The sequence below is a fragment of the Dermochelys coriacea genome, chromosome 2 (genome assembly GCF_009764565.3).
Source record: "Dermochelys coriacea isolate rDerCor1 chromosome 2, rDerCor1.pri.v4, whole genome shotgun sequence".
In the NCBI taxonomy this organism is placed as follows: domain Eukaryota; kingdom Metazoa; phylum Chordata; order Testudines; family Dermochelyidae; genus Dermochelys; species Dermochelys coriacea.
The window spans coordinates 242,094,920-242,109,069 of record NC_050069.1 but is presented as its reverse complement, the minus strand read 5'-3'; the positions used below and the strand labels follow the sequence as shown (position 1 = coordinate 242,109,069).

Below are 14,150 nucleotides of genomic sequence, written 5' to 3'. Positions count from 1 at the left end.
CTGCGGAGGCATGCAGCACCTGAAGAAAACCCACAAACTGGCATCCGAAGCCAAACGCTCACAGAGTGCTCAAGAGGTATCTGTGGTCCACCCTGTCGAACACCTTCTCCTGATCCAAGGACAGGATGGCGAATGACAGAGCATCCTTACACCCAAGTTCCAAGAGGTCCCGGACCAGATACAGGTTGTCAAGGATACTGCGGCCCAGGACGGTGTAGGTCTGGAATGGGTGGACCATGTCCACCAGCACGGACCCTAGCTGCAGCGAGATGGCTTTTGCTACAACTTTGTAGTCCATGCTGAAGAGAGATGGGATGCCAATTTCATAAATTGCAGAGGTCCCCCTTCTTCGGCAGTAAAGCGCGCACGGCTCGCCTACACGAAAGAGCGAGGACTCCACTCTGCAAAGACTTGGCCCAGACGGTGACTACATCTGGGCCGAGGACATCCCAGAACACGCGGTAGAACTCCACAGTCAGCCCGTCCATGCCCGGAGATTTATTGGTGGGCATGCGGCAGAGGGCTTCCGAGAACTCAGCCAGAGTGAGAGGCAGCTCTAGCTGGTCTCGGTCGCCCGCACTGACCGTAGGGAGCTCTTCCCAGAGCACTCTGCAAGCATTAGGATTGGTTGGATCCGGGGAGAAAAGGCTTGCGCAGAAGGCTCTCGCCCTCCCGCACATCTCCACTAGATCTGTGAGGGGGATGCCGTCCTCCGCCAGAAGGCAGGTAACGTGTTTCTTGGCCCCCTTTTCTCCAGGGCGTAGAAGTAGGAGCCGAGATCCATCTCCAGAAGGAGATGGTTGTGGGATTGAACAAAGGCGCCCCAGGCCCGATGATCTTCCAGGGCCCGGAGCTCCTCCTGCTTCTCCCAGCACACTCTGCAGAGGGGCGGATCCTCAGGGCTGGCAGCCAGACGCCTCTCCAGCTCTAAGACCTCCCGTTCCAACTGCTCTATCGCCGCATCCCTCCATCGGTTGGCGCCCCAGGTGTAGTCACAGCAGAAGAGCCAGAACTCCCGGAAGGACACCACGAAGCCCGCGTCCTCCAACAAGCTGTTGTTGAAATGCCAATAGGCTGACCCCAGCCTCTCCACGCAGAGAGAGGCCATCACGGTGGCTAGATGATGATCAGAGAATGGGGCCGGCCAGATGCTGGAGGAGTGGACCTGCGAAAGGTGGAAGCATGATAAATAAATGCGGTCCAACCGGGAGTGTAGCGACCGATGGGCCTCCACCCAGACAAAGGTGAACGTCAAAATGTCATCCGGGTGGTGGTCACACCAGGTATCCACCAGGGAGTGATGTTCGACCATCTCCCAGAGGACGTCCCTGGAGGCTGGGCACTGCTCGGTCCCCAAGCAGTCCCGCTCCTTGAGGGTGTTGTTAAAGTCCCCGCCCAGGACCAGGCACTCGTGAGGTTCCAAGGTGCAGAGGAAGGCAGATGCCTGCTGATAGAATTGCAGCCTCTCTGGGCCTGATGTCGGGGCATAGACGTTAACATGGTTGACCACAAGCCGCTCCATATGGACCCGGAGGTGCAGCAGGCTGCCCGGCACAGCCTCGGTGACCCCCAGCACCTCAGGCCATAGGTCGGGGGAGAACAGGGTCGCCACTCCAACTGTACGAACTGCGAGATGGCCAAAGTAGACCCTGTCCCCGCAGTCTAGCCGCCATCTGTCTTCAGTGGCCGGATCCATATGGGACTCCTGCAGAGTACCCCCCTCCCGAAGGAAGGAGAGCACCTGGGACCTGCAGAGACCCATCCTACAGCCGCGGGTGTTCAATGTTGCGATGATGAGTGGTGCCATGAGGAGGGCTGGGGGGGGATCCTCGTCGGCAGGGATGCTCGTGGCTCCCATTGGGCCATGCAGCAAACCATGACTACCCCGTAGGTGAGCAACGAGTCACGGAAGCCGCAGACCCATTAGTAGGCTGCAACGGCCAGCTTTCCAGTCCTTTTACCCTCCTCCATAAGGGCCCTTGCGGCCCAGAGGATCTGAGGAAAGTCCCCCCATCGCTGGAGAGCAAGCTGTACCTTGTTGCAGGAGCCACGAATGTCTTCTAAAAACTCCCGTAGCTCCTCTTGCAACAGATGGGGGGGGGTAGGATTACTGACTCCTGGTCATCCCCTGACAGGGGCCCTGGCACAGCCCCGTGGCCCACCGAGATGGGCAGGCAAGGTGCTGTCCCCCGACATGGCGCCCAATGGGCTGGCACCACGCGGCCCGCCTCGAACCCTGGGGCAATAGGGGATGGTGGAGGGAAGATAGCAGCCCCTAGTGGATCGGGACAGGGAAACACAAAGGCCGCTTCCTGGGAGTCATTTGCTGGAAAAGGGAAGGAGACAGCCCCAGGAGCAGCACTAACATTGCAGGAGGTGGAGGGGATAGGGACAGGGCCGGGATCAGGGACATGGGCAGCGGCAGAGGTGAGAGTCTGGGCTCCAGAAGCCAAGCAGCTGGGTGGTGGCACCTCCCGGTCAGGCTCAAGGGTTCGGGGGGTGAGGAGGGGGCTCTCACCGATGCCGGGCGCAGGCTCCATGGTGGGTTTGGCAGCCATGGCATCAGGAGCTGCACCCCGATCCATCCGTTTCCCCCCAACCCCCTCCCCCCACCGCTGCCCCCTCCACCCCCCCACTGGCTGTTTACCATCTGCCTCAGCTCCTTCCTCTGGACTCAGCTGCTTGCTCGGCTTGCCACGTCCTATTTCCACCATTTGGGCCAGAAGCAGCAGCCAGCTCAAATTGACTTTGTGCAAGTGCACGTTTGCGCACATACCCCACTCCTGGACTGCTCACCTCACAGTTTTGCCCCTTGCCACCTGCTCCATTTTCCCTTTGCCCCCATTTTGCCTCAGCCCCCCTGACTAGCTTCAGTTTGTTTGCCTACCCCGCCCATTTCCCTCTGCAGCCTTTGTTTTGTTTGCCCCGCTCCAGCCTCTGAAGCTAGTCCCTTGGTTTCCCTGTCTTACCTCCAGCCTGCTTAGCCCCTTGCGCCCATGCCCCATCCCATGCGCTTGTGCTACTCCCCATTTTAGTTTAAACCCTCTTCACTGCACCTCCAATGCTGTTGTATCCCCCCATCCCCTAGTGCAGCTAGAGGAGCCAGAATTCCACCCTATGTTGGTAACTGACCCCTAGCCCATTTTCCCCCCATCCAGCCCACCCCTTTTGGCGCCCTCCTCCCCAGCCTGCAGCCTAGTGGGGAGGAGTAGTCGACCTGCTTCTCCTTTCCCCCCTTCCTTCTGGTGTCTCCCCTTCCCTCCCTGCTCATGATGGCGGGGGAGAAGACAGGTGGGCCTCCTCCAGAAAACCCCACCGCCCCTCCCCCACCTGCTGCCCCATTGCCCACCCCCCCGAGCCTCTATCTCCGCCACAAAACCCCCACCACAAGAGCACAGTTTGAAAGTTACTCGGTTCGAAAGGCCCCCTCCACAGTGGTCTGCAAAGTCTTTAGGTGCTCCCCCAGTGGTAGATGGTCCTCTTCTTCTCCTCCTCGGGGCTTCAGAAGCTCTAGGCAGTAAACTCCACAGCAGCTCCAGGAACTCCAGGTGGTGATTCAGGCAGGCAGAAAGACCCCTCACAGGTGGTGGTGGTGGTGGTGTCTGCAGTAGCAACAGCTGGGGCTGGGGTCCCTCACTTCCCTCCTCTGGGAAGCGGGCCAGTAGCCCCCCCCAAGGGGCTGCAGTTGGAGCAGTAGAAGCACCCAAGGGTGCGGGGTCCAGCAGCTGGCCAGCAACCAGGTGGCAGAGAAGCGGGGTGGTGTCTGGCCCAACCAGGGGAGCAGCAACAGCAGCAGGGAGAGCCCAGGGCCTAACAGCAGCAGTACCAACAGCAGGAGCAACAGCCCTCTCCCTCCTTTTCCTTCCAGGCCAGAGGGCTGCAGGAGAGTGATCAAAGGGAAAAATCTTGGTCCCAGGTTAAGCAGGTCCCTTTTCCCTGGGTAAGGTAACAGGGACAGTTCCAGAACAATCAGGAACTTGCTGGAACCAATTAAGGCAGGCAGGCTAATTAGGACACCTGGAGCCAAAAAGAAGCTGCTAGAATCAATTAAGACAGCCAGGCTAATCAGGGCACCTGGTTTAAAAAGGACTTCACTTCAATCAGTGAGGGGCATGCAAGGAGTGGAGAGTGAGAGGGTGTGCTAATGGAGGTCTGAGGAGTCCAAATGCTATTTGGCATCAAGAGGAAGGTCCTGTGGTGAGGATAAAGAAGGTGTTGGGAGGAGGCCATGGGGAAGTAGCCCAGGGAGTTGTAGCTGTCACACAGCTGTTACAAGAAACACAGTGGACAGCTGTGATCCACAGGGCCCTGGAACCCGGAGTAGAGGGCGGGCCCGGGTTCCCCTCTTCCCCTCCCCCCAGTAGATATAAGAGGAGTTGACTTGGACTGTGGGTCTCACCAGAGGGGAAGGTCCCTGGCCTATCCCCCAACCCACTAGGTGGATCAGCCGAGACTGCGGGTATTGTTCTCCTTCCTTTTCCCCATGCTGGCCAGTGATGAGGTTAGCTGAGTGAACGGCAGGTTTGAGCCACTAGCAAAAGTGGCCAAACTGAGGGCTGCTGTGAATCTTTGAGGTGAGCAAATCCACCAAGGCAGAGGAGGAACTTTGTCACCGTACCAATGTGAGATTTCTACAGCCAGCTACAGCAGTCAACCTGAGGTTTTAGAATTTGAAGTACATTCCAAAATCTGAGAGGGACAAGTTGTGAAACATGCTGGCAGAAATCTTAAAAGAGCAACACTGCAATGCAGAAACTACAGAACCCAAACCACCAAAAAAGAAAATCAATCTTCTATTGGTGGCATCTGACTCAGACGATGAAAATAAATGTGCGTCAATCTGCACTGCTTTGGATCATTATCGAGCAGAACCTGTCATCAGCATGGAAACGTCCTCTGGAATGGTGGTCAAGGCATAAAGGGGAATACAAATGTTTAGCATATTTGGCATGTAAATACCTTGCAACTCCGACTACAACAATGCCATGTGAATGCCTGTTGTCACTTTCAGGTGACATTGTAAATAAGAAGCAGGCAGCATTATCTCCCATAAATGTAAACAAAGTTGTTTGTCTTAACGATTAAACAGGGCCTGGTTTAGGCTCTAAAGATTTGCATTGTTTTGTTTTTGAGTGCAGTTATGTAACCAAAAAAACCTACCTTTTGTAAGTTGCAGTTTCACGATAAAAAGAGTGTACTACAGTATTTGTATGAGGTAGGGTGACCAGATGTCCCGATAAAATCAGGACTATCCCAATTTTTAGTTCTTTGTCCCGACAGATGCACGGTTGGGACACCATTTGTCCTGATATTGTGGCTTTGGCCGCTCCAGTTTTTTTTTGTTTTGTTTTTTTTTGCTTCCCCCATGGGTCCTGATATTTTGTCCCTTTCATCTGGTCACCCTAGTATGAGGTGAATTGAAAAACACTATTTCATTTGTTGATCTTTTTTACAGTGCAAGTATTTGTAATAAAAAATAATATAAAGTGAGTACTATACCCTTCGTATTCTGTGTTGTAATTGAAATCAATATATTTGAAAATGTAGGAGCCATCCAAAAATGTTTAAATAAATTATATTCTATTATTGTTTGAGTGTGATTAAAACTGCAATTAATCAGGATTATTTTTTATCTTGTGATTAATCACGATTAATTTTTTTAATAGTTTGACAGATCTAATAAGTTAACATATTGTAAGAGACTATTCAAGATGAAGTGGGCAAGAAGCCTGCCAAACAATCAGTGGGGTCCTTGAACAATCAAGATGCTAAAGGAGCACTAATGGAAAACAAGGCTGTTGTGGAGAAGCTAAATTAATTCTTGTATTGGTCTTCATTGCAGAGGATGTGAAAGAGACTCCCACACTCAAGCCATTTTTTAGGTGACAAATCTGAGGAACTATTCCAGATTGAGGTGTCAATAGAGGAGGTTTTGAAACAAACTGATAAATTAAACAGTAATAAGTCACCAGGAGTAGATGGTATTCACTCACTAACTGTGATATGTAACCTATCACTTAAATCAGCCTCTGTACCAGATGACTAGAGGATAACTAATGTAATGTGGTTTTTAAAAAAGGCTCCAGAGGTGATCCTGGAAATTCCAGTATGGCCATTCTAATGTTCTTATGTTATATGTAATGAGCCATAAATCAGTGTCTTTATTGATTCCTTGATTTTTAGTGTCTAACAAAGTTATGAATTTAAGTCCCAGGCTTGTCTTTTGAAGGTGCTATTCAGATTTCCTTTGAGGATGAGGACTGAGAGGTCAGATATGGAGTGATCATTTTGTGAAAACTGTTCACCCATAGGTAATTGTGTTTGTCTATCATTTTTTATTTATGAGTTCATTCAAGAGCATAGTGATGGTCTCATTTCACCCATACAGTTGTTACTTGGGCATTTGGTACACTGGATGAGGTACACAACATGTTGTGATAGGCATGTGTTGGACCCAAGGATCATGAAAGATGTGTTGGGGATGGGTATTGATCATTGCAGCAGTGAGATATGTCTGGAGGTTTTGTCTCTGTTGTTATGGCAAAGTCTAGTGCCACTTTGAGTTGGCAGGCTTGTGGGGAGCTTGTTTCTGATAATGAGCTTGGAGAGGTTTTGGGGTTTGAAGGACAGAAAAGGGAGTTGGGAAAGATTTATTTCAGGATGGGATCCTCATTAAGTATGGGTTGTAATTGTTTAATGATACCACATATGGATTCCAGTGTGGGGTGGCAGGTGACAACTAGGGATGTGCAGTTGGAGCATTTTTTTCTATATTGAAACATGTTTATCTCAGGGTATTTGGTGGCCTGTTCCATAATGCAATCTACTTCTCTGGTGGAGTGACCTTGTTTGGTGAAGGCTGATTTAAGTGTATTAAGGGGTGTATCTCAGATTTTCTCCTTGGAGCATATTCTGTGATCTCAGAGTGGCTGGCTGTAGATAGCAGATTTCTTTGTATGTTTGGAATGGTTACTGGATCTGTGAAGGTAACTGTGGTGACTGGAGGGTTTCTTGTGTATATAGTTGACTATAGGTTTTCATTGTTGAAGGTGTGACGCTCTAAGCGCCTTTCCCAGACCTGAAGAAGAGCTCTGTGTAAGATTGAAAGCTTCTCTTTTTCACCAACTGCAGTTAGTCCAATAAAAGATATTACCTCACCCACCTTGTCTCTCTTGTATTTTTGAGCCATCCATACCCTTTTAAAATTTTTTAAAAATTTTGCTACTATGTAACTGCAAGACTAAAATTTCCTTTTTTACTACATAAGAACATAAGAATGGCCATATTTGGTCAGACCAAAGGTCCATCCAGTATCCTGTCTACCAACAGTGGTCAATGCCAGGTGCCCCAGATGGAATGAACCTAACAGGTGATGATCAGTGATGGCTCTCCTGCCATCCATCTCCACCCTTTGACAAACAGAGGCTAGAGACACCATTCCTTACCCATCCTTACCCATTCCATTCCTTACTGCATCTATTATCTATCTGGAGAGAAATATTTTGGAATAAGCCAATGTTCAATGAAAGGATAGAAAGCCTTTAAGTTATGATTAAATAGTAGCTACTTTAGGAACCTATTACCTTCCACTTTCTCTTAGTCCAGCAGCAACTGGTCCCCCTTTCTCTCCCAAAGAGAAAAACCTGCCAAACACCATATGGTCACCACAACTACAGTGTTTCTTCATTTTCTATGATGTGACCAAAAGAAGTGAAAACAGAAAGTCATCTAAATAAACTTAACAAATTATAAACTTTTTACCTACTAGTGTTTTGGTCTTGAGGCAGAAGTGCTGAAAGATTATGTTCTAGCTGTGCACCCTTACTACTTAATGGTTGTCTTTCTGGCAGGAGTCTTTTTTTCTCTAAATGTGCCATTTTGCTGCCTATGGGTTGCCCAATGGAAAGAAAATATTTATAGATATTTAAGCGACTGTAGTTACAAACATCAAAACATTTAATACTGAGAAATGATTAAAGCACATGCTCAGTAGCTATCTTTTAGAAAATATTATCAGGGGATCATCTCAAGCACAAAGAGTCAGAGTGACAAAACATAAAAGATGCAAAACTATAAAGGGCAAAAGTTTTAAGCAATTTAAAAATAAATATAAAAACAGTAAAGAGCGAAGTTAAATTTTAAAAAGGCAAGGTTTTTTTAATGAATACATAGACATCGTTTCTGAATTTTCTTCAAGAAGTTAGATGGTGGTTTATCACCCTTTTAGAACAAGTGACTGATCCTCCTTTCAGCTTCCCCACTGATGGGATACACAGCACTTGATTATGGTTCAGGATAGGTCGCTGTTGCATTATTTTTGCGTTTGTATGTGTGTTTAGAGTGAGAGGATGTTCCAGTTTAAATCTGGTCTGAGAACCAAGACCCGAGGGCTAATGATAAGGTTATTATAATCACTCTGGCCTGTTTTTAAAATCTTCTTTACCATCTTTAGTCTCAGTGGCTAGGGGGCCAAAGACAAAAAAAGGAGACCTTTTAGCACATTTTTGAGATAAAGGGACCAAAGCCTCTGCTTTCAAGTGCCTTTTCCTCCCATAATACTTCTTGGTTTTCCAGATGGACTTGGATGCAAATAAGTTAATCAATAGGCTTCCATCCTGGCCTGTGATGTGCTGAAAGACTAACCTCTCTAGACTGGATTCCCTCAGTTCCAAATGTGTCCTGCTGAGCCAGCTGACCCTGATTTTCCTTCTTAGTGTAGAATCCTGAAGAACAGACAAGAGTTTCTGCCCAAACAAAGCTATTTCTCTAAGCAATGCTGAAAGTTTTCTACCTTCTTAATCATTATATACACAACATGTTTCTGAAGAATCATCTGCTGGAATTGGAGAAGTGAATTTGTTGATCCATAGCAGGAGACAGGCTACACACCATGTCTCTTCCTTGGGCTGCATGACCCTCCTCCCTGAGTCCAGATATGTTCCCCTATACAGAGTCTGGTATCTGTACTGATTACTTAATATTGGGCAAACCAAACACTATCTTCTTCTGTCACTCTTCTGAAATAAAGATGGTCTTGGATGATAACTTAGATATCAGAGTTATGTGAAGGCTGTAATTGACACTTCCACTTGTTTCGTTGAAGCTATAATTCTGAAGTCCTTTAACGATAGCCGCTGAGTTGTGTTAGAAGGTGAGAAGGTTGCCAGGCAAGTGCAGATGGGTATCCTGCTTACTTGAAGAAAGGATTGATGTGTCATTTGTGAATACTCACTTTGAAGTTACAATTCCAAGTGGGAATACTCTGTATTGAAAATATTTCTGAAGCATAGGCTGAATTATCTCTGAATGACAGTCCCTGAGCATATTTTCCACAGATCTCCAGCAGAAGTTTTGGGAAGATAGATTTCAGTATTTCCACCTCAAATATTGATCTCCTTATGGAGTTCTTCAGAGACCTAAGATCTAAAATGGGTTTCATGTGATTCTTTGTGGTAAAAAGAGAAATAATCTTGTCCCTTTTCCAAAATATTTATCTATCAAGGAACTGGTTTGATCATTCCAATGTGTAAGAGATGGACTATTTCACCTTTCATCTGATGTTATGAAGGTCTTGTTGATAGTGTTGATTTATTTTAATTCACTTTGGGAAAAGTTTAAATTTGTCCCTGGGACAATGAGTGCATTCTATTGAATATCCGTCCCTGATTCTTTCAAGACCCCATTTTCTGAGGTCGTTCACTGCCAGATGATGGCGCAGCCTGAAGTGCCTGTCAGAGAGCATGGGGATCTCCCCAGACTTGTGAAATCCAAAATCAAGAGAAGCTTTTGAAACTGTTTAGTTTCAGGCCTCCACGGGGCTGCATCCAGGATCTGTGGGGGCAGTAGCAGGTTTGGGGAGCAGGGGGAAAACCGCACCCCCCAGCATGAGCTGGCAGAGTGGAGTAGTTTGGGGTCAGATCACTCCACTTCCTGCTGCTCAGTGATTGCAGAGCGGGCCCAACCCTGCACTCATGGGGGGTGGGAAATGGAGTGACCCAGCCCCAAACTGCTCCGCTCTGCTCCCGTGGCTCCCAGACTTGTGGGGTATGGGGGAACCGCCCCCCACCACTCACTGGCAGTGCAGAGTGGCTGGAGCTGGGTCATTCTACTTCCCGCTGCTCGGTGAGTGCAGTCCCCCAGGACGTAGCTCAGGGGAAGGGGTGGAGTCGGGGCGGGGCTGGGGTGGGGTGGAGCAGGGGTGGGAAGAGGTGGGGCAGGGGTGGGATGGGGACTTTGGGGAAGAGGCAGGGCAAGGGCGGAGCAGGGGCAGCTTTCCTGGCGGGCTCAGCTGGCCAGAGGATCGGGCTGGCCGCTGGAGCAGCACGCAGCTGCGTAGGGCACCAGGAAATTTGGCGCAATTTGGTGTCCCAAATTTCCTGGTGCCCTACGCAGCTGCATAGTTTGCATATGGGTAAAGATGGGCCTGGGAGGGAGAGAGATATTCCCTGGCCTAAAGCCTCAATTCCTGCTTTGACTCTATGCTGCCCAAAAAGCTTAGCAAAAAAATATTTGGAAAGTTATCTGATATTTGGAAGGTTAGCCTGCAATTCTAATTTCTTCAAGTGTAGCCATAGTTGCCCTCTAGACACGTCTTTGAAAGTTTTGACTGTACACCAAATCAGTCAGGTGAAGCATCAGTCCCAAAAAAACTGCTAGGAAAATCTAGTTCAAGCAGATTTTATGTAAGAATTGTTTTGTTTTGCATGCTAATAATTATATCCCATACTGCAGCCAGTACTCTCAGTGCTGAGACTGTTCTATCCAAGTTTAATCAAACTGATGTTATTCTCCTGTCTGGGTTTGACAGGAATACTACTTCAGCTAGTAGGGTATGCACTTTACTAAGGAGGCTGCAGCAGTCTAAACCTTAGGCAGAATAATCCATCTAGTCCTTAGGGTGGAGATAATCTTACTCCACATTAATTACACCTTCATAAACTAGATGAGGAAGAATTACACAATTCTCATTTAATGAAAATGAAGGATTTATTCGAACACTAAGTAACAACTGCAGCGCAGGTAGGATTTAACTTCCTCCTAGCCCCTCCCAACCAAGACAACAACATAATGTGGTTTGAGCATTGGCCTGCTAAACCCAGGGTTGTGAGTTCAATCCTTGAGAAGGCCATTTAGGAGCTGGGGTAAAATTTGGCGATTGGTCCTGCTTTGAGCAGGGGGTTGGACTAGATGACCTCCTGAGGTCCCTTCAAACCCTGATATTCTATGATAGTATTACGTTCTTACATTTTGATACTAAGATAAAGATATAGCACCACCTACTGGTGGAGGTGCTCTCTGCACTGATCATTATACAATTCTTCTTCAACTTTGCAGGAAGAGAGAGACTGGTTTTTCATTTTCTAAAAACATAAGCACCTGTGAAGTTAGACCTCATTTGTGCTTAGTTCTGGGAAGCTTAGCTGAGAGCATTAGGTATCTCCCAACTTTAGAGATTTCTCCTTCTCTTTAAAGGATCTAGAGGAGAGATTCTCTCATGAGAAGTTAAGACTTTTGCTGCCCCTTAAAAGCTGATGCTGAGCAATATCCTTCAACAATTCCTGGGATAAACCCCTGAGAGAAAGAAGGGAGGAATCTGGAAAGCGGGTGAGCCGGGAGACTGACAAGAAGTCTGCAGGTATATGTTCTGCATATCTCCCTGAGAAAAAATAGTTACTAATCTTTCTGTAACTTTTGTTCTTCACAATGTGTTGCACATGTCCATTCCATTATACGTGTATGTTTGCTCCAGTGCACAGTCCTTAGAAAGTTTTTCTCTTAGCAGTACCAATCAGGGCAGCATGAGCACCCTCTGCTGCCTCACACACTGCATGCAAGCATAAAGAGCCATCCCTGATCCACTCTCAGTTGCTTCCTACCAGAAAGATTCAGCTAGAGAGGGGAGGGAGGGTAAGTCATAGAACAGACATGTGCAACACATCTCAAAGGACACCAGTTACAGGAAGTTTAATAACCATTTTTTCTTCTTTGAGTGATTGCATATGTCCAGTCCACTGTAGATGACTCACAAGTAGTCCAAAATGGAGGTAGGCTCAGAGTCTATTTGACCAGGGTTAGAGGACTACTTGTCCAAATTTAGCATCATCTCTAGGCAGTTGAGAGATAATGTAGGAAGAGGCAAACGTATGACATGATGACCAGATTGTCACTTGGCAAATGTCAAATATGAGCCAGAAAGGCCACAGAGGCTGCTTGGGATCTAGTCAAATGACCCAGTGTTCTATCCAGAGGCTTCACGTTAGCCAATTGGTAACATAATCAAATACAACTGGATATCTAACACAAGATTCTTTGAGTGGATATGAGCCAGCCCTACATTCTGCCTGCAAATACAATGAACAGTTGTGATGAAGACCTAAAAGATTTAGTCTGTTCTACATAAAAAAGCTATTCTAACATCTAGAGTATGAAACCTCTCCTCATCTTTATGACTGTCATAAATATAAATAGAAAGGTAACCACCTTTCTGTATAGAGTGCTATAAAATCCCTCCTGGCCAGAAGCAAAATCCTTTCACCTGTAAAGGGTTAAGAAGCTAAGGTAACCTTGCTGGCACCTCTCGGGTATAGCTAGGTTAAAAACAGAGAGGCTAAGATGACAAAAAGCAATGCCCAACAGAAACTGAAGATAGCCAGACTGGAAGCAGAAGAGAAAGAAAAGTAACACCGGAGACTGGTTGAATTAAAATGACTCGATAAGGAGGCAGCGAAAGCCCAGTAGGCTGCCCCCCAGAGAGCTATAGAGACAAAGAAAGCCCAGGAGACTGCCCACAAGAGAGCTATGAAGGCAAAAGAAAAAGAAATGGAGGAGAGGGAAAAAGAGAGGAAGCATGCACTGGAGATAGAGAAGGCAAAGGCTCAGCAGAATATACTGAATGACCCTAACAATCCTTCCCCAACAATCCACAAATGGGAGAGACTATGTCCACAGTATGATGAATCCAGTGATATTGCTGAATATTTTCTCATCTTTGAGAGACTGTGCACACTCCACCAAATTCCTGAAGCTCACAAGATGACCACATTGGTCGCAAAATTGACGAAGAGCTCTGGACATATTCAATAAGATGCCTATTGAAGAGGCTTCTGACTATAATAAATTCAAAGATTTGGTTTTAAAGCAATTTCAAGGTACACCTGAAACTTGCGGAGTAAAATTTAGAGCCCTTAAGAGAGGGCCTGGACTATGTAATGTGGCGTATATAAACCAGATGAAGGATCTGTTAGATAAATGGGTCAAAGGAAGGGGTGTAACTAGCTTTGAAGGAGAGTGTGATTTGATGACTCAGGAACAATTCCTGAATATGTCCAAGGATGATACAAGACAGTGTTTATGGGATAAGAAAATGGACTCAGCAGGAAGTCTTGCTTCTTATGCTGATCAATACCAGCAGTCCCGGACCGCCAGAGAGGAGGGGCAAACTGGAACAAAACGGGAGGAGGCAGGAGAGAGGAACAACCCTGGTCGCAGTTTGAGCAGATACCAGAAGGGACACCCTCAGACTACACCCTACTACTGGGGGCAGCCCAAGGCCCCAACTACACCCCAAGGAACACTCCAGACACCTTATCGTCCCACCACACCATTCTCCAGCAACCCACCTCACCCCAGTGACCAGTCTGCTGGGCAATGTTTTAAAGGTAACAAGCCGGGGCATGTAAAAGCCAACAGCCCCAAGAACCCCAACAGATTACATTTCATTGCACCAGGGTCCCACCAAAGGTCCTCAGGCCCAGATGCCTCCCAGATACCCTCAGAGCAGAGGAAAACTGTGAGCGTGGGCAGGAAGAAGGTTACAGCATGGAGGGACACTGAAGCACAAGTGTTGGCTATCCATGCTTCCTTAGTGAACCCCAATTTAATTGACCCAGAGGTACAACTGATGATTCAACCCTCAAGTCAAACTCTTGACTTGCCTACAGCCAAGTTGCCAGTCCAATACAAGGGCTGGTCAGGAATGTGGACTTTTGCAGTCTATGATAATTATCCCATCCCCATGCTGTTGGGGGAAGACTTGGCCAATCATGTGAAGTTAGCCAAGAGGGTGGGAATGGTCACCCGCAGCAGGCTAAGCAAGCTGTCACACCAGCTCTCTTCCAGAGACTTCTACCAGGATCCATCAGAGGTGATGG

General features: G+C 47.5%; 1 protein-coding gene across 1 annotated transcript in view; it reads right to left on the bottom strand.

The window, feature by feature from the left end:
* Positions 1-14,150, bottom strand: part of CCDC7 (coiled-coil domain containing 7) — a 294,105-nt gene that overhangs the window by 32,408 nt on the left and 247,547 nt on the right. The window contains 2 exon segments of the mRNA XM_043507137.1: positions 7,766-7,907; positions 8,923-8,961. Coding sequence (XP_043363072.1) covers positions 7,766-7,907; positions 8,923-8,961 — 181 coding nt within the window.